Here is a 27312-nt window from a genome sequence, read left to right on the forward strand (position 1 = left end):
TATCTGTTATTGAAACTAAATGGATAGATTAATGACAATTAATGGTTGTATACACATTTCAGCTGCCCATAATATGTCTCCAAAGACTACTCCTTGAGAGGGCCTAGTGCCTATAATTTCAGTGTTTGACATTGGGGATACTGGAATTCATGCTGTTGAGCCATGAATGCTTCTTTTCCCCTCATTCCAGTTAATGTTTCACAGTTGGTACAAGCTCTTGGTCCAAGAAAGTGAATATGGTAGGAAGGAGTAAACTGAGCAAATAAATTGAGCTCAGCCAACTTGCTCATCAGAGCTAAATTCTAAATTTAAAAAAAAATCATAAATTACTTTAAAAAGAGACAGGTGATCCATATTTCTGCTTAGCACCTCAGAAGTAATATCAAATTTGTATTCATTAGACACATAAAAACTGTTTGCTATATGCCAGGTATTGTGCTAATCACTTCAAGCATATTAACCCATTTAATTCTCATAATAGCTTGTCAAAATTCTTGTCAAAACCTGTTAAACTTGTTAGTATTTGGTTACTTTGATAAATACAACTACAGATTTGCTGTAGTTGTGTAGAACTGAGCACCTTCTTTACTGAACGACAGTACCTTTTTGCAGATACATAAGTTTTTGTATTTAAGCTGAAGCTGATATAATCAGTGAAAAATGATGGAGATACCAAAGCAAAAATTTAAGGAGCATCATGGTTTGATTTCACCACCCTGCCCCAGGTCTTTAAATATAGTGTTAGTGTTTTATTGCTAAATAATATCAAAAACATTTATCAACATGTGTGTTTCATGGTATGACTTGTATGGGTGAAATGCTATTTTATCTATGCATTTCAAATTAGATTGTATAAAGAAGAACAAATGTGAATGTTGTCTCCTGTATGAAATTTCTCCTTTTGTCTTCTGATTCTTGTTGTGGTAGTGTATTTACTCCTTTTTGGCCAGTTGAGCCCCAGAAAAAAGAAGAGCTTCAAGCAAGTACATGATGGCATGTTTAATTTTTTTCCCCTTTTAGCTTGCCTACATATTTTATGGTTTATAAAGTATGTATTGCAGCTCTGCCATGTTCATTTTGAAAATTCCACATAAGAACCAAAGTTACAAGGACAAGTAAACAATCTCAAATTTCTTGTTGGATTTCATATTTTCTTCTTATAGTAGGAGACTCTGAATTAATATTAAGTAAGAATTGGGTCAGTCACAGTTACTCTATAGAGGCTTTTGATATGCTTTTCAGACACAGTATTTCCTTTATTCAGACAAAACAGTACAGGACAAATTAGTTATTAGGTTATTATAATTTTTTTTAACAATTATAGTTTTTCATCTCTCATTTCCATACTATGAGATTTTGTGTTTCAAAGTATTTTTGATATCAGCCTAAACATTTTGGTTATAAAAATTTATTTATTTATCCTAATGCGTTCAGGTAGCCTCTTTCTTGTTCTTTCTTTTGTTCATACAAAGTTTTGTTTGGTCTATACACTTAACAAGTTGCATGTTTTAAATTAGGGGTCAGAAAACTATGAATAATGGGCTAAATGTGGATTGCTATCTTTGTTTTAAAGTTTTGTTGGAACACAACCACACTCATGTATTATCTATGGCTCCTTTCACATTACAACAGAAGAGTTGAGTAGTTGGATGAACCGTGAATAATCCACAAAATCTAAAATATTTACTAACTGACTCTTTATAGATAAAGCTTGCTGATCCCTGCTTTAAATTGCAGAGAGGACTTAATTTGGGGATTGGCTACCTATTCCATAGGATATTTTGGAGTATATTAAGATAATTCACTTCCTGTAGATTCTTCACAATTGAACCTTTGTGTAGGCAGGCAGTGGAATTCCCATGGATCAATGTTTTGTGAGTTGATTAACAACAAGTATTTGTAAGATCACCTCCCATAAACTTAAGGAATTAGTTTTATTAATTTAGAAGATCATTTTCTTTGAGCCTGTGTTTCCTCAAGTGATGAAACTGGACTAGATAATCTTTAAGGTCGCTTTTACTTATGTGGTTCTAACATTAACTCTTTGCAAATGTTATTTTCATTTTGAAAAACCATTAGAAGTATTATAAGGTAGAAGAACTTTTTATTCTGAAATTTTTTTATTGAACCAATAGGCTCAATGCTAAGAACCAAAAAATATTATTTGTAAGTTAAGGTTGAATCCAGATTCTGATTTTGGAATGCTTACAAAAATGAAAAATGATTCTTTTCTTCCACATTCCACATTCCCCTGCTTTATTTTTTAAATATCATTTTTAATTAAATACATTATGGATCCATGACATTTTTCTTTGGATTTTTACTCTTTTCTGTTATACTTGTGAAAATAATCAGCTATACAGTTAGGGGAAATTTTCAGATTGGTTATTTCTATTTCAATAGAACTGAAAATCTAACATTTTTTAATCTTAGAATTCTTGCTAAAATATGGAAGGCAGATAAACCATATATTCTTTGTCATTCTAAATTATTTTAGTAGAATTCATATAAATTATTTCATAGCTGCTTTATAATATTAACTGCCTGTTGTGAATTCCTGTGTCTTATTTTGAAGTCCTAAGGTTTTCCTGACATCATTGTAATAAATCAGAAATAAGTTATACAGTCAATATTGTGTTAGTTCATTTTCTCTGCGGGCATTAGTAGTCCTCTTCCCAAATCTTTTCCATCTAGTATGTAACAAATGTAATTTTTGTAATACATGTTTTATTAGGTACCTCATTCCTAATTCATTCCTAATAGAAAAATTTGGTGGGTTCACACAGAAAGATATTCCACAGCACTCAAAGAAATGAACTGTGGCTACATGGAATAATGTGAACGAGTATTAGCAATATTATACTGAAAACATAATATACAAAAAAATTACATAAAATGGTGCTTTTTTATAAGGTCACAGGCGACTAACACTAAACATTATTTGCCTTGGGAATACATATAAAATAGTATTTAACAGCAATAATGAAAGCGTTAGGTGGCAGGACACAGGAGAGAGATGGGTTGTGGGGAGGAACAGATAGAATTCTGCCAATTTTTCTGTTTCTTGTGTTCACATTTATTATAAATATAAACACAAAAGCAAGCCATGCATGGACCAATGATGAGAGTATATCATGAGCCAGAGTATGATTAATCTAACTCATGTACCTGAGATCAGTTAAACCAAAAAAGACAAAGCTTGTAAGAATTTAGACATTGTTATATTTATTTAAAGCCCCTGCTGGCACATGACTTGGACAATGTTGTGATCACATACTGACATTTTTGCTGTCTAATATAAAGATTTTAAGCTATAGAATGCCCTTTGGCAAAACTAATGGTGTTAGCCACTATTTTTATACCATTTGGTAATTTTATGTAGATATAATTTTATAGTAAATCTTATATATTCTTATCTGTGAAACTTTGCTTCTTCTATATAAAGGAGTTTCACAGCCTGCAATACATATGCATATAACACAGTGAACATGTTTCTTACATTAATGAAACCCAAAGGTGATGTTTATGTCTCCTTTTTGTGTAAGTTTACTTGCCCTTCTATATTCATTTTTTTGGTAATATTTCATTGCGGATATGTAGACACTTTGCGCAATCTTAATTCACTCTTTGCAATGATAATGTTAAATCAGATGAAGTTCTATTGCTAGTTGATCTTACCAGCAGTGTCCTAAGTGCCTAGTTCTGTTGTGTTCATAAATGATGGTCTGGTTTAATACTGCAGAGCCTTTTAAGCTAAGCATTTTGAGAACAGCTTCTGCCTTTCTTTTTCTTGTGGCAGCGTGTTGCTAAAGCGCTTACAGAGACACTGGTACATTAAACAGGGCTTTCCCTTTCTTTTCTTACATTGCTCTAGTTTTTGTTTGTCTATTGTTTTTTAGCAAAGCATTTTGCTCAGATTCACTTAATGCATGCATGTATTCAAACATGAGTATCCATTCCTCACCAGTTGGTATGACAGCAGCACTCAGCCCTCATCTAGTTTCAGAATGTTTGTTCTACTTGGTCCTCACTGACGCATGTTTGTTCTGTTTGTATATAGGTCCTATACACAGTCAGTTGGAATCCCTGAGTGACTCGTGGACTCGCCTGAAACATAACAGAGACTGGTTGTACAGTTCCTCTTATTCCTTTGAGTCTGATTTTGATCTTACCAAGTCTTTGGGAGTTCACACTTTGATTGAAAATGTTGTAAGCTTTGTGAGTGGAGATGTGGGGAATGCCCCAGGTTTTAAAGAGCCAGAGGAAAGTATGTCTACAAGTCCCCAGGCCTCCATCATTGCAATGGAGCAGCAACAGTTAAGGGCAGAAGTAAGTTTTTGATGTTTATTCCTTGTGAGGGACTATGAACCACTGAATGTACAATTAATAGGAAAAATTTTTCCTTTTCTTCTACTCCTTGCCTCCCTTTTTCCTTCATCTGAGCTTTTTGATGTTGCTATCTTAACTGGAGCAACTTGATATTTTCTTTGCAGTGAACAATAGTGTATTTTTAATTGCTATCTTTTAGAACAAGATACTCTAATCACTAAGTGTTTCCTTGTCTCCTAGAAACTATAATAAGATTGGTGGGTGACTATACAGATCTGCTCTTAGAGTCTCCATTTTTTATACATTTGTCTGTTTAAAAAGGGCTAGATTAGAATATCATGGTAATAATGATGAATGCTAAAGTTAGTGAACAAAGCCTCCTAAGTATCTCCCTCAAAATATTTATTAATGATTGTGATTTTAACATGTCCTCAAATTCTTTGATACTCTCCCTGCCAGGAGGTTGAGCTTAATTTTACTCCTCTTAAGAGTAAGCTGGACTTAGTGACTTAGAGCTAACAGAGTATGAAAATGGGTGGGGGGGGAGTAATTTTACTTTGCAGAAACCTGGCAGACATCACCTTAACCAAGTGATCAAGATTAATATCACCATAATTAATAGGTTATGCTAATATCATGCACAGTGATAATAATATGATGAGAGGGAGACTTTGTAATATTCTTCCCCCAAATCCATATCTGTAGTCCAAATATGAGAAAACATCAGGCAAACACAGATTGAGGGACATACTATAAAATATAGGAACAGCCCTTTGTAAGCATCAGGGTCATGGAAAACAAAGACAGAAACTGTCACAGACTAAAGGAGACAACTAAATGCAGTGTAATATCCTGGATTGGATCCTGGAACATAAAAGGGGCATTATGGGGAAACTGGTGAAATCCAAATAAATTCTGTGGTTTGGTTAATAGTGTTGTACCAATGTTAATTTGTTTTTGATAAGTGTACCATAATTATGTAAGATAATAACAGTAGGAGAAACTGGGGGTAAGTATATAGGAACTCTTCTATAGATAACAAAATTATTTCTAAATAAAAAGTTTATTTAAAAAAAAAAAAGGAATAGGCCAGTTGACTGCTATGGTGAATATTTGTCCTCCTAGGAAAGATAGAGCCCAAAGTTCAAGAGAACCACATTGAGACCTTTTGGGAATACTTCTTCTAATTCTTGAACTAAACAGTATCCATTCTATATAACAGTATTATAAGAAAAGAAAGCAATATCCTTACTCCCTGACACTTTTGAAACCTTCACATGTATCTCCTCATGAGCATCACAGTAGTTCTGTGAGTAGACTAAAGTACTAATAGCCTCATTTTATACATGAAGAAACTGAGACTCAGGAAATTAAGTGAGTTTCCCAAGACTGCATAGTAATTGGAATACTCTGGCCTTTAAACTAGGTCTCCTACATCCAGATTTACTACTTTTTCCACTGTACTGTGTAACTTCTTTTATACTCAAGTATGCCGCAGAGACCTTAGAGATATTTTAGTTTTTAAAGTCATGATAGCAAAATAATTATTTCTGTCAATAGAACAGATTCCTAAGAAATATCAAAATTTTCTGTACACTAAGAAATATATTGTCTATGACGTAGAGAGTTATTTGTGTCTCAGTTCAGTGAAGAATTCTAAAATATGTTTATTTTACCTTTTTGCAAGCTCCGTTTAGAGGCACTTCATCAGATACTTGTTCTATTGTCTGGAATGGAAGAAAAAGGTAGCATCTCTCTGACAGGAAGCAGATTGAGCTCAGGTTTCCAGTCATCCACTCTGCTCACATCTGTGAGGCTGCAGTTTCTAGCAGGGTGTTTTGGTTTAGGCACTGTTGGACATGCAGGAGCCAAAGGAGAGAGTGGCCGATTGCATCACTATCAGGTAGGTGACAGAGCTGTCCTGTGAGAATGACACCTTACCTGTATTTTTACAGCAGTTTAATAATGCTAAACTTTTTGGTGCTTAGAATTGAGGTTTAAAAATACAAAGACCTAAATGACTTAATGATATCATTGGTTTCATTTCTTGAGTAATGAAGAGTAGTGTAGCTGCAATTAGATAAACCAATAGGTAAGCTATGGTACTGTTGTACTTTTACATTCTTTGCTGGCTCAGTTTTATTATCCCTTAGCCAAATTGCATAGAGGTAGATTTAAGTTGGGACAGGGTTGGTATTTGGGAGGATGGGTTTCAAAAATTTACATTTTAGACTTGATCAATTTTATTTAGTTTCTCTGGTTGTTTGAACTGTTTTTTTTAAGTGTTCTCTTCATGTCTTCCATGTTTAGAGAGGAGAAATGCTATGTGGGAAAGAGAAAGATTATATAGAATCAAGAATTTTCAAGCATTGAAAAATAAGTTTTAACCTTTATACACTGAAATATACGAAATGATTAAAAACCACCATAGGGCTCTAGTATAGACTAGGGATAAAATGCTATTGCTTTCAAAAGTAGGAAGTGTTTATTTAGTTCTTTGGCCCACTTTTTGATTGGGTCTTTTATTTTTCTGGAATTGAGCTGCAGGAGTTGCTTGTATATTTTTGAGATTAATTATTTGTCTGTTGCTTCATTTGCTATTATTTTCTCCCATTCTGAAGGCTGTCTTTTCACCTTGCTTATAGTTTCCTTTGTTGTGCAGAAGCTTTAATTTTAATTAGGTCCCATTGGTTTATTTTTGTTTTTATTTCCAATATTCTGGGAGGTGGGTCATAGAGGATCCTGCTGTGATTTATGTTGGAGAGTGTTTTGCCCATGTTTTCCTCTAGGAGTTTAATAGTTTCTTATCTTACATTTAGATCTTTAATCCATTTTGAGTTTATTTTGTGTATGGTGTTAGAAAGTGTTCTAGTTCCATTCTTTTACAAGTGGTTGACCAGTTTTCCCAGCACCACTTGTTAAAGAGATTGTCTTTTCTCCATTGTGTATTCTTGCATCCTTTGTCAAAGATAAGGTGTCCGTAGGTGCATGGATTTATCTCTGGGCTTTCTATTTTGTTCCATTGATCTATATGTCTGTCTTTGTGCCAGTACCATACTGTCTTGATGACTGTAGCTTTGTAGTAGAGCCTGAAATCAGGCAGGTTAATTCCTCCAGTTCCATTCTTCTTTCTTAAGATTGCTTTGGCTATTCGAGGCTTTTTGTATTTCCATACAAATTGTGAAATTATTTGTTCAAGTTCTCGGAAAAATACGGCTGGTAACTTGATAGGGATCGCATTGAATCTATAGATTGCTTTGGGTAGTATACTCATTTTCACTATATTGATTCTTCCGATCCATGAACACGGTATATTTTTCCATGTATTAGTGTTCTCTTTGATTTCTTTTCACAGTGTTTTATAGTTTTCTATATATAGGTCTTTTGTTTCTTTAGGTGGATATATTCCTAAGTATTTTATTCTTTTCATTGCAGTGGTGAATGAAATTGTTTCCTTAATTTCTCTTTCTGTTTTCTCATTGTTAGTGTATAGGAATGCAAGGGATTTCTGTGTGTTAATTTTATATCCTGCAACTTTACTATATTCATTGATTAGCTCTAGTAATTTTCTGATAGAGTCTTTAGTGTTTTCTATGTAGAGGATCATGTCATCTGCAAAGACATACAGATGGCTAACAAACATATGAAAAGATGCTCAACATCACTCATTTATTATCAGAGAAATGCAAATCAAAACCACAATGAGGTACCATTTCACGCTAGTCAGAATGGCTGCTACCCAAAAGTCTACAAGCAATAAATGCTGGAGAGGGTGTGGAGAAAAGGGAACCCTCTAACACTGTTGGTAGGAATGCATACTAGTACAGCCGCTATGGAGAACAGTGTGGAGATCCCTTAAAAAACTGGAGATAGAACCGCCTTATGACCCAGCAATCCCACTGCTGGGCATATACACTGAGGAAACCAGAATTGAAAGAGATGTGTGTACCCCAATGTTCATCACAGCACGGTTTATAATAGCAAGGACATGGAAGTGACCTAGATGTCCATCAGCAAACGAATGGATAAGAAAGCTGTGGTACATATACACAATGGAGTATTACTCAGCCATTAAAAAGAATACATTTGAATCAGTTCTAATGAGGTGGATGAAACTGGAGCCTATTATACAGAGTGAAGTAAGCCAGAAAGAAAAACACCAATACAGTATACTAACGCATATATATGGAATTTAGAAAGATGGTAACGATAACCCTGTATGCGAGACAGCAAAAGATACACAGATGTATAGAACAGTCTTTTGGACTCTGTGGGAGAGGGTGAGGGAGGGATGATACGGGAGAATGGCATTGAAACATATAAAATATCATATGTGAAATGAATTGCTAGTCCAGGTTCTATGCATGATACAGGATGCTCGGGGCTGGTGCACTGGGAGGACCCAGAGGGATGGGGTGGGGAGGGAGGTAGGAGGGGGTTCAGGATGGGGAACACATGTACACTCATTGCGGATTCAAGTCAATGTGTGACAAAAGCAATACAATATTGTAAAGTAAAATTTATTAACTTTAAAAGAAAGTAGGAAGTGTTATTGTTGTTAATAGAAAAGGTAAATCTTTATGTGTAATTTAGGATGGGATCAGAGCAGCTAAGAGAAATATTCAGATTGAAATCCAGGTGGCTGTGCATAAGATTTATCAACAATTGTCTGCTACGTTGGAGAGAGCCCTGCAAGCCAACAAGCACCACATTGGTGAGTAACTACGCATGCAAATGTAAGATGCAAGTTGCATTTTCGCCTGGGGTTGTAGTAGGTAGCTAATGTTCTGTGTTTAATAACTTTAGTATGTCAGCTTATCTGTAAAGAATATATACTTGAAAGTTTAATAGTGTTCCATACTACCATTTATGTTTTGGAATATGATTTATTTTAGTAAATACTTTGTTAACTTCAAAGAAGATTCTCAATTGTCTTTTTCTCTTTTTTTCTAGAAGCCCAACAGCGTCTCCTTTTGGTTACAGTTTTTGCCCTGAGTGTTCACTATCAGCCAGTAGATGTTTCTTTGGCAATTTCCACTGGTCTGCTAAATGTATTGTCACAGTTATGTGGCACAGACACCATGCTAGGACAGCCTCTTCAGTTGTTGCCAAAAACAGGTGTCTCCCAGCTTAGCACAGCTTTAAAAGTGGCTAGTACAAGGTTGCTCCAGATTCTAGCCATCACTACAGGGTGAGCATTGTAGATGTCTTGATAGAACTTTGTGGGGGTTGGTCTTTCACATTTTAGTTAATTTCCTTTTACCCCTAATCTTCTTTATGTATTTAAGTATGTCTATCCTTCTGTATAATTTCCATTTATTTTTTTCCCATTATTTCACATAGGACCTATGCTGATAAACTGAGCCCCAAGGTAGTTCAATCTTTGTTGGATCTACTCTGTAGTCAGTTGAAGAATTTGTTGTCCCAGGCTGGTGTATTGCTTATGGCCTCTTTTGGAGAAGGAGAAGAGGATGAAGAAGGAAAAAAAATTGACTCCAGTGGAGAAACTGAGAAGAGAGATTTCAGAGGTATCATAAACGTTTTTTTCTGTTATTATTTATAAGCATTTTTTGAGTCCACATTGTGTGAATATCTTTAGAATGTAGATTTCTTTCTGTTGTGAGGTATGAAAGGATTTTTATTTGTTTATTTAGAAACCTCATTTCTCTCCTAATATATACGATGTAGATGTACATCTGGTTGAATTTCCTCTCTTAACAGTCAGTTAACCCTGACGTAGTAACTATACCAGCCAAAGTGTAGATTCCAGCTCTCTATTGTATCCAGAACCTAGAGGTTCTCAGTGACTGATTTCCCCAGATTATGTTTTTGTAGCATTTAATCCTGACAGCTCATCTCTTGAGTTGCAGTCTTGGTTTAAGTGTTCCTCCAGGATCAAGGTTTTTAATATTTTGGAATTGGGTTAGATTAGGAGAGCTGAACTTCTTGCTAGGCTGTTTGTTCTCTAGTCACTAAAAAAGATTCTTCATTATACTTAGCTGTAATAAATTTTGGTTGCTGTTATATGGTCATCTGCTTATAGCTTTAAAAACCTATTAATCAACATTGTGGGAATTCCCTCATGATTCAGTGGTTAGGACTTGGCTTTTACTGCTGAGAATGTTGATTCAAACCCTGGTCAGGGAACTAAGATCCCACAGGTTGCACAGCACAGCCAAAAAAACCCCACAAAAAATAAGTGAACATTGTATTTCAGTAGAATGTAAACCCTTAACAGGAGAACTACTGCATATGTCAGTTATATAATTAAGGAATAAAGGTCTAAAACTGATCATTTATTGAAAAAATTTTGTGTAACTACCAATGTCTTATTACCATAATAAGCTCTGGGAGCTGTTAAATCCTTTCTGGACCAGATAGACAGATAGATAAAACAAAGGTAATAGATCCAGTCTTTCAAGACCATTATGAGGATTAAATAATTTAATACTTGTAAAGGATTTAAAGCAGTATCTGGCACATAAGAGCTTGATGAATGTTAATACTGGAATAGTATAATGAATACTATTTAAATAAATAAGGTAGTATTTAAATAATATTAATAGTGTGTAGGTAGGTGGGTGGATAAAGGAGCATGCTGGGGATACAAAAATGACAAAACATTATCTCTGCCCTCTAGGACTTTCTAGGATAATGAGGAAGGCAGACATTTAAACAAATAATTATAGTGTAATACAATAAGCTCAGAAGAAATAGCTAAATCTCTTAGGTCAGAATCTAGAAGGATGTATGAGTCTCATTGAGGGCTAATTTTGGTTTCAGAGGCTGAATCTGTGGCAAGTTAGTTCTTTTTTATAAAGAGCATGTTGCATATACAGAGTGTGAGGAGACTCACAAGGCATGATAACATAAAAACAGGCTTTTAATGCCACCTCCCTTTTTCCTCAGCTCCAACTGGGGATACAGGGTTGTTAAGGTAATAGTTTCTCTCCATTCTCTGTTGAGCACTGCACATATGGACAGCATGGAAGAAGCAGAAGAGTTACTTCTCAGCATCCTTCCATATCAAGTAAAAAAATAAACTGTGATGAATCTTAGCAGGTGTAACAACACACTGAGTCCACATCCATTCCCCTCAGGTTGTCCCTTTTCTGTTTATGGGCGTGCCTGGGAGTGAGATTGATTCTAGTCAGCAGTGGCCAGGCATTCAGATAGATAGACCAGGTATTAATAACTCCACATACTCCCTATAATACTTAACTAAAAGTAAGGTGTACTCTTCATTTCAAACATAATACTGATACTGGAAACAAACTGTATCATCAAGCTGTATCAACTAGCTTTATGGTTAAGGTCTCTAGGCTTTAATTACTTTAATTAATTGAGTGTCTTATTAAAAAAAATACTTGCTGGGAGTGAGAGTGGGGTTGGATGGAGGCCTCCTAAAAGAGATTTTCCCAGGGGTCTCTACCAAGAGAGAAAGCTTCATGGAAGAGGTAACTTTTGAACTGGATTTTGAAGAAATGCATAGGAACAAGGTTAGACTGAGATGTAGGTACCTAGGGCAGGCTAATAATTTTATATTCTTCAAATTAATACTATTAAAAAGTTTGCATATTAGCAAAGACTGAAGAAGTAAAGATTAGAGTACTGTGAGAAGGAAACGTAGAAAAGGAACTCTTAGCTTTTTCTCTGATTGTCCCTAACAGGTTAGTTTTATCATAAACCTGCACACCCATCAGCAAAACAAAAGCCCTCCAGTTAACAAGCTATCCATGAAGGTATTATAGATTACTGACTAGTCAGACCTGTCCTTTGGCTGGGAGTTGGTCTCCCCTCCATCACAAGTGACTTATCTGTGTATTTCTTAATTTGATATGCCAGGATCTCCCTGAAAAAGAAATGCTTGCTTTCAAATTGTTACAGTTTTCCATGTTTTAATGCACCTTACAGACTGACATTCTGGGAATCTGCCCCACTTGCAAACTTCTCTGCCCTGGCTCTGAGTGGGTCACACCTCCAAGGTGTTGGATGATATGAGATCACAATGTATTAGAAGAAGAGCAGAAAGTTCTTTGGCTTCAAAATGCACAGGGTTGTTGTTGTTCAGTTGCTAAGTCGTGTCCAACTATTTTCAACTCCATGGACTGTAGCATACCCTGGCTTCCCTGTTCTTTACTATCTCCCACAGTTTGCTCAGACTTATGTCCATTGAGTTGGTGATGCTATCCAACCCTCTCATTCTGTGCCACCCTCTTCTCCTCCTGCCCTCAGTTTTTCCCAGCATCAGGGTCTTTTCCAGTGAATCATTCTTCACATCAGATGGCCAAAGTATTGGAGCTTCAGCTTTAGCGTCAGTCTTGGAGGGAGACTATTAGAGGGGTGACGAGAGGTATTGATGCTCTTGGGAAAATTGTGATGGTTGTTTAGAGCAGGTTGGTGGAAAGATTTCTTATATGTAGAGTTCAGGCAAACCATACCCAGGCCTAGAAATTTGTGTCTTGTAGAATATAAAAACAGTTAAGTCTTTTTTAGAGATGTAATTCTTAATTTGATTGGGCCAGAGGAGTGGGGAAGTGGTGAGTGGACCATGGACTTTTTGAACATGTGATTACAGTCATCAGCTCTTTTACTAGTCTAATGCACACACAGCCATAGTTTTGTTTTGGTTTTTAAGAATATGTTTCAGTTCATAACATTTATTTGTTTTTGTTCATGCAGCGTGGCTTGTAGGATATTAGTTCCCCAACCAGGAATTGAACCCAGGCCCTAGGCAGCTAATTGACAGCCTAGGTTGTGAATTAAGTGGTACTTAACTGCATTCTCAGTGTAAGTTATTTGATAAAAAACTGTTTCCTGTTTGCTTTTGGTTATAATGTAAACCTGTCTGTTCATTCTTTAGCTGCTCTTAGGAAACAGCACGCAGCTGAACTGCATCTGGGGGATTTCCTAGTTTTTCTTCGCAGAGTTGTATCTTCAAAAGCAATTCAATCAAAAATGGCTTCCCCAAAGTGGACAGAGGTGCTTTTAAATATAGCGTCTCAGAAATGTTCTTCAGGTATGTGACCTTTGTCTTATTTTGGAGTATTTTGCATATCACATGTGTTTTGTTCAGATAATGCCAGACTTTAACAACATTGGATACTTGATCTTGATTTTAAGACTTTTCTTTCCTGTTTTGTGAGTACTTATTTGATTGAAAGAGAACTAATTTCAGGAGTAAAAATGGAAAGGAATCAATAATAGAAGATAGCACTGGAGAAGATCATAGATTTAATATTGGAAACGTCTCTAGTTGTTCAGATTACAATAATAAGTGGAGAACATCCAATTTATTGTGATAATTAAACACAGATTTAAAAATTGTTGGATTATCAGAATGCAGATCTGAATTTGTCTGTTCTTTCTCATCATGATATGATCTCTGTTCCTTTGATTTAACTTCTAGTTGTGTGCTATCTATGAGAGTTCTGTAAAATAAGCTTAATTCTTGCTTCTTAGCCTAAAACTCTGGTCTGCTTACATAGATTACTGTCAGTCTTTTCCTAATCTGCTTGCTTTTTATTGTTTTTAAAATAAATGTACATAAAATAGAATTTACCATTTTAACCACTTAAGTGTACAATTCAGTAACATTGAGTACATTCACAGAGTTGCTCAACCATCACTGCTGTCCATTTCTAGAACTTTTTCATCATCCGTAGGCAATGGCACCCCATTCCAGTACTCTTGCCTAGAAAATCTCATGGACGGAGAAGCCTTGGTGGGCTGCAGTCCATAGGGTCGTGAAAAGTCGGACCTGACTGAGCCGCTTCACTTTCACTTTTCACTTTCATGCATTGGAAAAGGAAATGGCAGCACATTCCAGTGTTCTTGCCTGGAGAATTCCAGGGACTGGAGAGCCTGGTGGGCTGTCGTCTGTGGGGTCGCACAGAGTCGGACACGACTGAAGCGACTTAGCAGCAGTAGTCTTTCTTAAGTGTGCTAAAATGTAACATAGTCTTCTGTGATACATGTTATTTTATATGTGTACGTTTTTAATATCATTTATTAGTGTTTCTTTTTACTTTTTTGTATGTATTCAATTAAAAATTCAGATTCTATATATGTTTTAAGGTTAATATATAAACAAGAAGAATACAGGCAGCTTATTATTAACATAATAGCTGCAGTTATTAACTGCAAAAATACAGTAAAATGGAGTCATACTAAATGTTAATGTTCTTGCAACAGAATTATCCCAGTCATTGTGGTAGCAAATTCTGGCAAGAAATTGATTTGTTGTTAAAAGTGTTTAAAGAATTTCCAAAATTGATCAACTGTGCTGCAAATAAAATAGTATTTTATTTAAAAGAGGCCTTACCTTTATCTTATTTTCTTAAAAGCTCTGCCATTTATAAGTTACTACTATTGGCAGATCAGTAGTTCAAGTCAGGATTCTTCCTGTAACTATGCTTCTTTGCCTTATATATAGTAAGTTTATAGTCATTTTCCTGTCAGTTTTTCTTCACTAGTATAGCTTACAGTAGCTTTTTTTTCTCCTTTAGTAAAATAAGGCTTATGATAATATTGAGTAAGTTCTTAGAGCATGAAGAAGAATCAGATATTAATTTATTTCTACTGATTGTTTGTATTGGGTTGGCCAAAAGAGTTGTTTCGGATTTTTCTGTAAGACAGTGGAAAAAACCCGAAAGAGCTTTTTGGCCAACCCAGTAATAGTAATAGATAGAAAAAAAGAGCATCGGTATCCTGCCTCTGTCTTTGTTTTAGAAAAATAGAAACTGCTTTCTCTCCATTAACCCTGTAGGTCCGTCAGGGCATAGATGCAGTCAGAAGCAGTTAAAGGGTATGATAAGCCTGAGCTTTAGAGGTTAACAGATGGGTCATTTAAAATTCTACTTCTGTCTCTACTGAGCTATGTGACTTTGCTCAAGTTACTTCTCTGAGCCTCTGTTTCCTCATCAGTAAAATAAGGATATAATGTAGGATTTGTGAGGATCAACAGAGTTGTTAATGTATATGAAATGCATAGCATGGTACTTGGCACAGGTGTTTATTACAGTACATTATATATACATATAATATATACATAAAAACATATATACGTAAAAACTGAAACGCGAACATGAATATTCATATACATGGATGGATATGGGATGAGTCCAGAATTCTTGTGATAATGTGCTGAAGTGAAGTCCGTTCCATCCTAAATACTTAACAGCTTCAAGGATTTTTTTCAAGAAGTTTATTTAAACTTTGAATTTAAGTTACATTTATAGTAAGACAATGTTCTTTTCCCCCTCCAGGAATTCCTCTAGTTGGTAACTTAAGAACAAGGCTCCTTGCACTTCATGTCCTTGAGGCTGTGCTGCCAGCTTGTGAATCTGGTGTAGAAGATGATCAGATGGCCCAGGTTTCTATTTTTAAAATTATTAGAAGATATTCTTTACATCTGCAACATGATTCACCCAAATTTGAAACTTATAGTCTCTTCAGTTGCAAATGTGTCATTTATTCAGTAGCATCTACGACTTCCACTTCTGAGATTGTTTTTTAAATTTTTTCATCTCCAAGCAAAGAGAAAGAGAAATTAAATTAGTTATGAGATGTGAGAAGTGGTGGCATAGTGAATATTTTCAAGGTCAGAATGAAAGGACAATTTATAGAATTTCTTACTACGTTTGGGCATCTAGAGAGAGAAAGATGTGAGGCTGTATGGCCTCATCAGAGGTCCATATAGCGAGGCAACAGGGCAGTTGAACCCACTCTGTAGTAGGTTAGTGATCTTTCTAAAAAATGACATTTTAGCTTGCATCTACACAAAGTAGCTGTCAGACATTGGTATAATTAAATCTCACAGGTGGCTTAATCTTATGATTTTCTTTTCTAAAAATAGTTTAAATAATTCTTTACAGATTTTATCATTTTTCCTTCAATACATAGGTTGTGGAACGCCTGTTTTCCCTCCTGTCAGATTGTATGTGGGAGACACCCATTGCTCAGGCCAAACATGCTATTCAGATAAAGGAAAAAGAACAAGAAATAAAATTACAGGTACCTGATTCTTCCAAAAAGGTATTTTTAGACAGCACAAGTGAATATATCTTGCCACCTGTCTCTGGATCCTTTCTCCTTTGATGGACATTTTTCTATCAGTTATTCACTCTCCTCTCTGCACTCACCTTCCCTCTCCACTGGAGGACTTTCCTTCTCCTCAGTTTGTAAACATCTCTTATTCCCACTCTCCTAAATAGCATTTTTTATCAATGAAGCCTTTCTCTATATTCTTTCGTACATCATTGCTAAGCCTCTGGGAAGAGTAATCTTTTACATGTTTAAGTCACTTCCTTCCTTCTCATCTCTTCAGCCCAATCATTTCTTTTCCACCAAAGCACTGAAATAATGACAGAGGTGGTGTTGGTAATAGCGTATGGCTTTTTGCTCACAACTTACTTGACCTCTGTAAACTCTAGCCTTCCATTGTTTTCAAACCATCACTCGCTCTAGATTCCCTCTACCATTCCTTGATTCCCTCTGGAGGCATCTCTTCTTTAGTGTGACTTTCTACTTGCCTCCATCCTCAGAGTTCTGTGTTTAGCTTTTCTAGAAGTCTCAGTCATAATCATGACCATTTTTACTACGTTCATCGCCTTCCAAACTTGAATGATAGATAGCCCAGGTGTCTTTCTTTCAAACCTTTCTTCTTTTCCTCCCATCCCATTTTTATTGGTGGTACTAACATTCAACTAGCTTCTCAAACCTGAATTCCTGGGAATTCTAGACTTTGCTAATATCCCCATCCATGTGGTCCCTAGACCCCATTGATTTCACCTCCTAAATCGTTTTTGCTTGAATCCATCTATCTAGCTATCTTAGTCTTTCTATTAGTTTTCATGATTCCATGCTTTTTCTGGTTTTCCTTCTATCCCAGTACAATGGCCTTTTCTTCTCATCCTTTTTTATTTGTACTACACCTTCTATTTTAGGGCTTCCCTGGTGGCTCAGACCAGGGAAAGCCTGGTCTGAGGCAGATTCCCATTGAGGCAGATTCAGGTAAAAAATCTGCCTGCAATGTAGAAGACCTGGGTTCACTCCCTGGGTGGGGAAGATCTCCTGGAGAATGGAATGGCAACCCACTCCAGTGTTCTTTCCTGGAGAATTCCATTGGCAGAGGAGCCTGGTGGGCTGCAGTGTGTGGGTTTGCAAAGAGTTGGACATGACTGAGTGACTACCACTTTGACTTTCACTTCTATTTAATCTAACTGCTGGAATATCCCAAGGTTTGGTCCTAAGACCCTTTGTTTTCTTCAGCCGTTACTTCCATTTCATTTCCTCTAGCATCAAACCTTATTCAGACCCATCTGCCATTGGTCACCAAATCTTTAGTCCCATTTTTGACATTTTTTTCTGAATTCCAGACTTATATACCCATCTTCTACTTGCCTTGCCACTTGAGTGATAGTCTAATAGGCATCTCATACTTAGCAGCATCCTTAGTTCTGTTAATAGTCTGTCCCCCAGGCTTTCCCATATTTCCTAGTAAGTGACTCAACCAAAAAACCAAGCAGTCATCCTTGATTCCTCTCTATCACACACACCCCGTTTTCTCTATCTATATAATCTCCAAGTCCTGCTAACTTCTCTGTTAATACTTAACTTGAATTTTTCCACCTCATTCCTCTGCCATCACCCTACTCCAAGCCACTCTTTTGTCTGGCCTGGATTATGCAGTATCCCATGTTAATTCATTCTCTACACAGGATCTAGTGTGAGCTTTTACCTTGGTAACTTGGAACATGTTGATCCTCTGCTTAAACCCTCCAGTTAATGGTTTTCCATCCTTTATCGCCTCTTTGCTTACTACACTGTGAACAACTTGCCTTCTTCCTGCTTTTTGAACACACTGAGCTTCTTCCTTCCTTTGGGCTTTGCTCTGGCTTTCTTTCTACTTAGAATACTTCCCTCAGATATGTTTCTCAGAAGTCAACTTATTATTCATGTCTTGACTTAATTATCACTTCTTCAGATTCCTTTCCTAATCCGCAATCTAGAGTCAGTTGCCACATAATCTTTAATGCCACAAACATCACCTATTTTAATTTCAGTATAGCATTTATCACCTAATATTTTCTTGTTTCTTTTCTGTCTCCACTTTCTAAAATATAAGCTCTGTGTGAACAGAGACCTAATCTATCCAGTATATTGCTGAATATATAGGACCTGGTATAGTGTCTAGTACACAGTAGATGCTTAATACATACTCATTGGGTAAATGAAGGACTTTTACGTTGTCAGTGTTTCTAACCTGAACTCTTGCAGTAAACTCCTGATTGTTCTCTCTGTTTTCATCCTGTATACTCCTGGTACAACAATGTTTATGAAACATAGATCTGATCAGAGTTCCTCTATATAAGTCATTCTGTGTAGAAATTCTGTTGTCTAAAGATCAAACTTAGAATGCCTTCTATGATTTTGTTCCTAGTTCCTTCTTCTTTTTCAGTCTCATCCTCCAAATCTTCAATACTGCTTGCAGTTATGTTAAATCAGTGAATGCTGATCAGTGAATTCTGTTTCAGCTCTTTGCCTTGACACATGCTGTTCAGTTCAGTTCAGTTGCTCAGTGAGTTCAGTCGCTCAGTCGTGTCCGACTGTTTGCAACCCCATGAAGTGCAGCACGCCAGGCCTCCCTGTCCATCACCATCTCCCGGAGTTCACTCAGACTCACGTCCATCGAGTCCGTGATGCCATCCAGCCATCTCATCCTTGGTCGTCCCCTTCTCCTCCTGCCCCCAATCCCTCCCAGCATCAGAGTCTTTTCCAATGAGTCAACTCTTCGCATGAGGTGGCCAAAGTACTGGAGTTTCAGCTTTAGCATCATTCCTTCCAAAGAAATCCCAGGGTTGATCTCCTTCAGAATGGACTGGTTGGATCTCCTTGCAGTCCAAGGGACTCTCAAGAGTCTTCTCCAACACCACAATTCAAAAGTACTGCCTTAAATTTCTTTTTCTTTGATCAGCTGCTTAATGCCTTCTTATCATTCAGGATTGAAGTCAGAAGTCATCCTCTTTTGAATGCTTACCTTATCCTTCCCAAGCATGGTTAGAAACTTACACTTTTATATTTCTGCTATACCTGTCATGTAACTTCTTTTATTCCCTCACTGCAGTATTGTGTTATTTGTCTGTCTTTTGCCTGACTGAGCTATAAGCTCTTTGTGGGCAGGGACCATGCCACATTTATGCTTGTGTTCCCATCATCTGCACAGTAACTGGTATATAGTAAATAATAAATATTTGTGGAATCAAACCAAGGAGTCTTAGAATATCTATTAACTGAGATCTGAATTACTTCAAAATACTGACTCAGTTTCTTTTCTGGTAGAAGCAGGGAGAGTTGGAGGAAGAAGATGAGAATCTTCCTATACAAGAAGTATCCTTTGACCCAGAGAAAGCTCAGTGTTGCATAGTGGAAAATGGACAGATTTTAACTCATGGCAGTGGAGGAAAAGGATATGGATTGGCGTCAACTGGAGTAACTTCTGGGTGCTATCAGTGGAAGGTGCGTAGAATTCTAAGTAGTTATTAAAGACATTTTATCTTTTAGTCTTTTCCTCCTAGATTATTTTTTTCAAATGGAAAGACTATTAAAAAAATCATCTTATGTAAAAGTTCTAGTATTCTGTAATTTTTAATAAATGGAAGCTCAATGAAGGATATACAAGAACTCTGTATTATTTTTGTAACTCTTTCAAAAATGTTTTTAATGTATAGTTGAAAAATCACGGTCATCTCTTCCATGAGAAGTCACACAGTGAAGCCCCCAGCAATGAAAATAGAGCACATTAGAGACTGAGTGGCCGAGATCTTTACTGGATGCTAGTCACATACTCTGCCTGGCATATACTAAAATTTTAGATTCCTAGAGGGAAAGTAGCTTTTTAGCATAAACCATATTATCATACAGTCTAAGCACAAGAAGCCACCTTTATCAGTTAGGGAAACTGTGTATCAATGTGGTGAAGTATTTATCAGTCTAGTCCCCAGGTGCCAGCCAAGGACCAACAGTGTAAGCAGACATTTCTAAGCATAGCAGTCCTGTTGTGTTACTTCTTTTGATTGCACAGTCTACCTCCTTGGCTCTTGGCCACAGTGTTTTTACAATAAAATTAATGTTATTATCTGGTAGGACCTCAGACAGCAGGGTGAGACCAGCCTGTAGTATTGACTTCAGGGGTCTTAGACTTAGCCAGTTAAAATAAATCTTATTAATCAAAAATATCTATCTTAAAAAGTAATGTGGCTTTTTCTATAAATTTAGCACAGCACAACTCTGGCCAGTCCAGGACTCAGAATAGGGCATGTACACAGAAAAATGTAATTCTAGAGGTTGCATGTGGTATCCTTGGAGATGAAGAGTTTATAAGATGTACAGTAGTCAGGCAGAACAAGTTAACAGGACCCTGATGTGATCTCCTATCAGGGGGCCTCCCACCTTATTTTCTCATTGAGGTTTAAATAATTTAGTTGAGTTCTTGGTTTCAGAGGGACTATCTCTAAAGCCAGTTGGTTAAATAGTTCTGTTTGTCTGTGACATTGTTTTATCTGCCTCAAGAGCATGGATGACATCTGGAGGTGTTCTGTGGAAATTCCAGGACCTGGAGTCATCCCCTGCTTCGTATAGCCTGTTAAGTATAATGGGAGGCTCAGAAGCCAGTTTGAATTTAAAGTGCTCAAAACCACCTTCTCAATAGCATGGTTTTCCCCCATTCTCCCCTCCCCCAGGAGGAGGAACAGTTGTGAAAAATGATGATCATTTATGCCATCTCTATTCTTCCACACTTCCTGGGGCCTGGGTTCCCTCCCCACCTGCCTTATTCTAAAATCAGTATTTCTCATTTAATAATTCTAACTTCACATTTTTTTAAACCATTTTTTATCTTCATCTAGCCCTTTTGTCCAGAAGGGTTAGAAGCAATAGGGACAAAAGAATTTTCACACACATACAAAAAAAATTTTTTTTAATAAAAACATTTTTATTCCTAACCACAAAGGTTAGGAATTGTCAGGACAAAATCCCAATTAAAAAATAGTTTTTCACACCATCTGCCTCTTCTATCCTAACCATTTATCCAGCGAGCAGCCTAGGAAAGATCCATCTTTTTCTGGGGAGAGCTTCATTTAATAATCTGTCTTACTAGGGCCTATGTATCAGACATAGAATCAAGCTATCAGTCTGTTGTTGAAACTGACTAGTTCAAAAAGCTGAACAGAAAAAGTCAGTAGCAATAGGACATCCACAAGAAGAGGTCAAGAGTCCATCTGTTATAAGAGTGGACAAGAGGGATCATGTGCCCTGAAGTATGCCCTCCTCTAGCTTTCAGGTTTCAGGAAGAATAGAAGTTAAGAATGTAATCGGTTTTTATGTCAGAAATAGAAAGCCAATCAGCAGCTCAAGTTAGATGACTATCAAAAGAACAAGCCCTCTCCCAGGGGCATATATAAGAATCTTGGACAGTCCAACTAGAATCCATGATGTTTTCAGTTTATGGCTACACCAACTAAATCTTCAACAGTTCCAACATTTGATTTTTGTTTGTTGGTCTGGTACCTACTTTTAGTTGAACACAGCTCGTGTTGAGTTGAAACAGCCCATAGTAGAGTATCAGGTTTTAACTTAGAGGCTGCTCCAAGCGATTGGAAGCTGTGAATTGAGGCTTCTATAATGAAACTAGCAACTTTTGGGGGTAGCAGTAAAACCTAAATGCTGTAGGATCAGACAGCTGCATTTAAAGTCTAAGTGACTAAGGTCTTTTTGCCTTCTTAAAGTATAGATTTGATTTACTTACTCGAAAATATTCATTGCAGGCTAGAAAATCATCAGACTCTAAGGGTCAGACATCTGATTTTACAGGAACTAATTGGCAACTAACAACTGTTTTTTAAAACTCTCAATGTATATTTCTATGTGGAGATTGCCAGTCTTTGTTTGCCTTTGTTCTCGTGGTTCTGATAGGCAAATATCATAACAAAAAATCATTATAGAGGCTTGTTTTGTTTCCATTACTCAAAGAATTTAAATTCCAATCTACTCACCAGGGACAAAAAGCAGGGAAGTTGTGTGCTACTAACATTTTTCCTCTGCAGCTTTCCCTTTCTAGTTTGATGTCTTAGTGTCTATGAAGTTACACCATATAAGATTTTATACTATCTTTTATTATACATCCAGATGCAGTAGCCACGAAATGAAGCTGTTTTGTAAAATTTACTTTCCTCTCAGATGTCAAGTTTACTTAGACCCCTAGCAATAAATTTAGGACTTACAAGGTTAATTGGTTGGACTGGGGTACTAGTATAGTAGTGGCAGCTTCTAGGCTAAAGAAAATTGCAGGAGTAGTTTCTTTTCTTCTCTCTCTCTCCCTACCTCCCCCCTATCCCCCCACACACACCTTTCTCTCATCTCTTCCTTTCCTCCCATCCCTTCCCTTCCCTCCCATTCCTTCCTTCCTTCTTTATAAATCTTTGCTCCACCCTGGAAACTGACTTAAATACCTTATCTCTTCTTGTTTGGAGGAAAGAGCAACATACACTTCTAATATTTTTGGTCTCCCCAAAACTCACCTCAGGGATTTTTGAACTTTTTCTCTTGCCACCTAGAGGAGAGAGCAACTGCAAGCTTATTTTTATTCTTTGGCCCATCCAAAGCCCATGTTTGGGAATGTTTAGGCCCTTTCACTTCCCACCTAGTGAGGAAAACAACACTTTTCTGCTCTTTTCCCCTCACTTAACTAACAGGGCCAAAAGCAGCCAGGGAGCCAACTCTCCTGTGGTTGACTCTATTACTTTTGAATTCCATGGGTAACTTTTGTCTCTCACAGTAGATAGCCACTCACCTGCTGTTTCATAAAGTGTAACCCCATAGGCATTAGAGTTTTCTCTTTCCCCAGTTCTCTCTTGTTCCCAAATATGTACTTATATTTTAATGATACAGAGTTGTTCTAGTGAAGCTCAAGTTGCCACTACTGTGTTGGAGATCCTGAAGATTACCCCTATGTTCAAAGATTTGTTAGAAGGACTCATAGGACTTAGTATATCATTGTATTCATGATGACTGGGGTTTTCTATAACAGGTGGTAAGGATATATAGCCAGATAATAAGAGGAAAAGACACGGGAAGCATCTACAGGACTACGTGTTCAGTCTTCCTTATGTTTTCTCCATGCCACGAAGGGTCACATGGACCACACACTTGTCCCACCAAGAAAATACAGCAACATGTGTGTGATGTTTTAGGGAAGCCCATTAGAGACTTGGTTCCCAAGATTTTTACTGGAGACTGGTAATGAAGGTACCCTCTGCCTGGCATGTGCTAAAAGTCCAGACTCCTAAAAGGAAAGTTCATGTTCACTGTAAACCACATTGTTTGTGGTTTACATTCTTGTCCTGGTAAGCTGCTTGAATCATTTAGGGAATGTTTTGTAACAGTGTAGGAAACTGTTTACCAGTCTAGTTACCAGGTACTTGCTAAGGGGCCACTGTCATAAGCACACCTTTTTAAAGAGAGCAGTCTAAAGCCTGCTATATTAACTCTTTTATGAAAAGCGTGCTGTATTAACTCTTTTCTGAACAGAAGTATACATAAAAGTAATTAGAAATTTTGTATATAAAGAATTGAAGCTGTTCATTAAAAATTTTCTGGACTTGATGTACTTTCTCAACTTCATAATTAAGATATGTTAAAATTGTTAATTTCAAATAAATACTCAGGGCTTATATTCAAAGGTTATTCTACATGTACTACATGGTAAATATTAAATTTGCCTTAAAATTTTCAAAAATGATGAAATTGTTTCATTTTTGTGTTTTTTCACTTAAGCTAAAAATAAACTTACGTTCTCATAAATGTTTAATTCATTCTTTATAAACGTATTCCTCAGTATTGCTTTATATGGTTAATGGTATATAAAAAAGTTTTTTTGAATATTAGTGAACATTACCACTTGATTTTAGTTTTACATTGTGAAGGAAAACAGAGGTAATGAAGGCACGTGTGTTGGAGTTTCTCGTTGGCCAGTACACGACTTTAACCACCGTACTACCTCGGATATGTGGCTCTATCGGGCCTACAGTGGTAACCTCTATCACAACGGAGAACAGACTCTGACATTATCCAGCTTTACTCAAGGAGATTTCATTACCTGTGTGTTAGACATGGAAGCCAGGACCATTTCCTTTGGGAAGAATGGAGAGGTACTGAAACTTATTCGAAGGCATTGCTTGTTTTGTTTTCTTTTTTAAATTAGTTATCTATTTTATACATATTATCAGAGGTGTAAATATGTCAATTCCAACCTCCTAATTCTTCCCACCTCTACCCTTTCCTCCTTGGTATCCATATGTTTGTTCTCTACATCTGTGTTCCCATTTCTGCTTTGCATCTATACCGCTTTTCTAGATTACATATATATGCATTAATGTGTGATATCTACTTTTCTCTTTCTGACTTCATTCTTTATGACAGTCTCTCGGTCCATCCATGTCTCTGCAAATAACCTTGTTTCATGCTTTTTTATGGCCAAGTAATATTTCATACATATGTACCACATCTTCTTTATCCATTCTCCTGTTGATGAACATTTAGGTTACTGCCTTGTCCTGGCTATTGCAAATAGTGCTGCAGTGAACATTGGGGTTCATGTGTCTTTTTGTTTGTTTGAAATGTTTACTTTTAAGATAAGCAGAAAGAATAACAAAGTCATAAATTTGAAGGAAAGTAACCCATAGAGGAACCCCCATAACACTGAGTATATGCCTGATAGTGGGATTGCTGGGTCATATGGTAGTTCCAGGTTTGGTTTTTCAAGGAACCTCCATACTTTTCTCTATAGTGGCTGTATCAATTTATATTTACACTAGCAGTGTATGAGGTTCTCTTTTCTCTATACCCTCTCCAGCATTTTTTTTCTTCCAGGGTCTCAGCTTTCTCATGTATTCTGTTTTCTTATTTTTAATTGGAGGATAATTGCTTTACAATGTTGTGTTGGTTTTTGCCAGATAGCAACATGAATCAGCCATAAATATACATACATCCCCTTCCTCTTGAACCTGCCTCCCATCTCCCACCCCATCCTATCCCTCAGGTTCCAGGATTTGTTGTTTGTAGATTTTTGATGATGGCCATTCTGACCAGTGTGAGGTGATACCTCATTGTAGTTTTGATTTGTGTTTCTTTAATAGTTAGTGATGTTGGTCATCTTTTCATGTATTTGTTGGCTATCTGTATGTCTTCTTTGGAAAAATGCCTATTTAGATCTTCTGCCCATTTTTTTTCTCCTGAACTCCTTTTTGTTTTTTTAATTTTTACACTGTTGTGTTGGTTTCTGACATACAGTGTGAATGAGCCATAATTATACTTACAGCCCCTCCCTCTCCTCACCCCATTCCATCCCTCCAGGTCATCACAGAATGCCAGATTGCTTCTGCCCATTTTTTTATTTTTATTTTTTATATTGAGCTGCATGCCCTGTTTGTATATTTTGGAGATTAATCCTTTGTCAGTTGCTTCATTTGCAAATATTTTCTCCCCTTCTGAGGGCTGTCTTTTTGTCTTGTGTTTATGGTTTCCTTTACTGTGGAAAAACTTTTAATTAGGTCCCATTTGTTTATTGTATTTTCATTAATCTAGGAATTGGACCAAAAAGGATCCTGCTGTGATTTATGTCATGGAGTTTTTCTTTTTACTTATCCTTGACTCAGTTAGTGCTAGCTATTCAGTTTACAGATTATTTGCTCTTCTCTGCTTTTTCTCTAATCCTTTTGGTTCTTATAATATTTATCAGCACCAAAAAAAAAAAAAAAAGAAAAAGACAATAGTAAAATCCCAATAAGACAGTTGTAACAGAGGAACAAATTAAGATCATTTATTATATGTGGAATTTCCTTAGTAAGGATAATTGAGATTTGAATCTAGTAACTTACTGTGTCTCATAAGAGCTTTGAATCTTAATATGTATTGGATATTATCAATTTTAAAACATATTTTTGTTTCCTTTTTTTCCCATCACCTGTGCCACACTATAGGAACCCAAATTAGCTTTTGAAGATGTGGATGCAGCGGAGTTGTACCCATGTGTAATGTTCTATAGTAGCAACCCAGGGGAAAAGGTAATGAAACCTCAGACCTTCATAATTAAGCATGAAGAATATTTGTTATTTTTTATTAATATTTTTGTTAACATCATACAGAGTTTATAGGTACAAGAAGCTATTTCTACCATTAGAAGTACATTCTCAGGTAAATTTACTCTTCCAGAAGAAGGTTAGATTATTTTTTAAAATTACCTTTACTCTTTTTTAAGGGACTATTTTGATATTCTGATAATTCGAATATAGTGAATCAACTTTCAAACATATCTGGGATTATAGGAATTACAGGAAATAGTTTAGGGATAATCTGGTTCATTGGCAGTTGTGCCTATGAGAGAGGAATCTAAAAATAACCTCAGTGTAGTCAGATACTATTCTGTGAATAATGGAAGTTTCAGTTATAATGGGGAAGCTGCCTTTCATTCATTCCTCTGAGGGTTTTCAGACCCTGTAGATGGTGTAAATTTGAACCCTAAGTCCTCAGAATAGTATTAAAGTGATATCCTCTCACTAAAACTTTTTTTCCTCCTAATCTAAAACCCACACAGAGAGAAACTTCTTTGTGGTCTCGCTGTGAGGATTGATTTGTTTTCTACCCCATCCTTTTAGTTGAGGATATAATATAGCCTAGGTTTGGTCTCTAGAATTTCTAGTTATTTTTTAGTAGGAAGATGTCAAGCTGTCTCACATATCGTACATCTGTGATGAAAATGCTAAATTTGGTAAATTCTAACCATGAAAGTATAATTTATTCTGGCCTTTTAAATATATTTAAAAAATTTTTCAAGGAGGTATAATTTCAAGCTAACTACTCATGAGATAGTGGAACTGCTTCTTGAACCAGGTGGCCAACAAAACTGAATTGGAAATGAAATAAACA

The 27312-nt window shown here is 36.4% G+C and overlaps 1 protein-coding gene across 43 annotated transcripts in view; it reads left to right on the top strand.

Moving 5' to 3' along the window:
- HERC1 (HECT and RLD domain containing E3 ubiquitin protein ligase family member 1) overlaps positions 1–27312 on the top strand; it is a 210765-nt gene that overhangs the window by 113475 nt on the left and 69978 nt on the right. For 29 of the 43 annotated variants that reach the window (XM_060417792.1, XM_060417800.1, XM_060417813.1 and 26 more), the window contains 11 exons: positions 4061–4329; positions 6017–6232; positions 8923–9043; positions 9283–9520; positions 9673–9857; positions 13193–13348; positions 15597–15703; positions 16234–16344; positions 19672–19848; positions 24297–24536; positions 26367–26450. In XM_060417792.1, the coding sequence (XP_060273775.1) occupies positions 4061–4329; positions 6017–6232; positions 8923–9043; positions 9283–9520; positions 9673–9857; positions 13193–13348; positions 15597–15703; positions 16234–16344; positions 19672–19848; positions 24297–24536; positions 26367–26450 (1904 nt within the window). The remainder of the gene's footprint in view (positions 1–4060; positions 4330–6016; positions 6233–8922; positions 9044–9282; positions 9521–9672; positions 9858–13192; positions 13349–15596; positions 15704–16233; positions 16345–19671; positions 19849–24296; positions 24537–26366; positions 26451–27312) is intronic. The other 14 variants (XM_060417804.1, XM_060417803.1, XM_060417815.1 and 11 more) reach the window with 1 other exon arrangement.

The sequence above is a fragment of the Ovis aries genome, chromosome 7 (genome assembly GCF_016772045.2).
Source record: "Ovis aries strain OAR_USU_Benz2616 breed Rambouillet chromosome 7, ARS-UI_Ramb_v3.0, whole genome shotgun sequence".
Taxonomy (NCBI): Eukaryota; Metazoa; Chordata; class Mammalia; order Artiodactyla; family Bovidae; genus Ovis; species Ovis aries.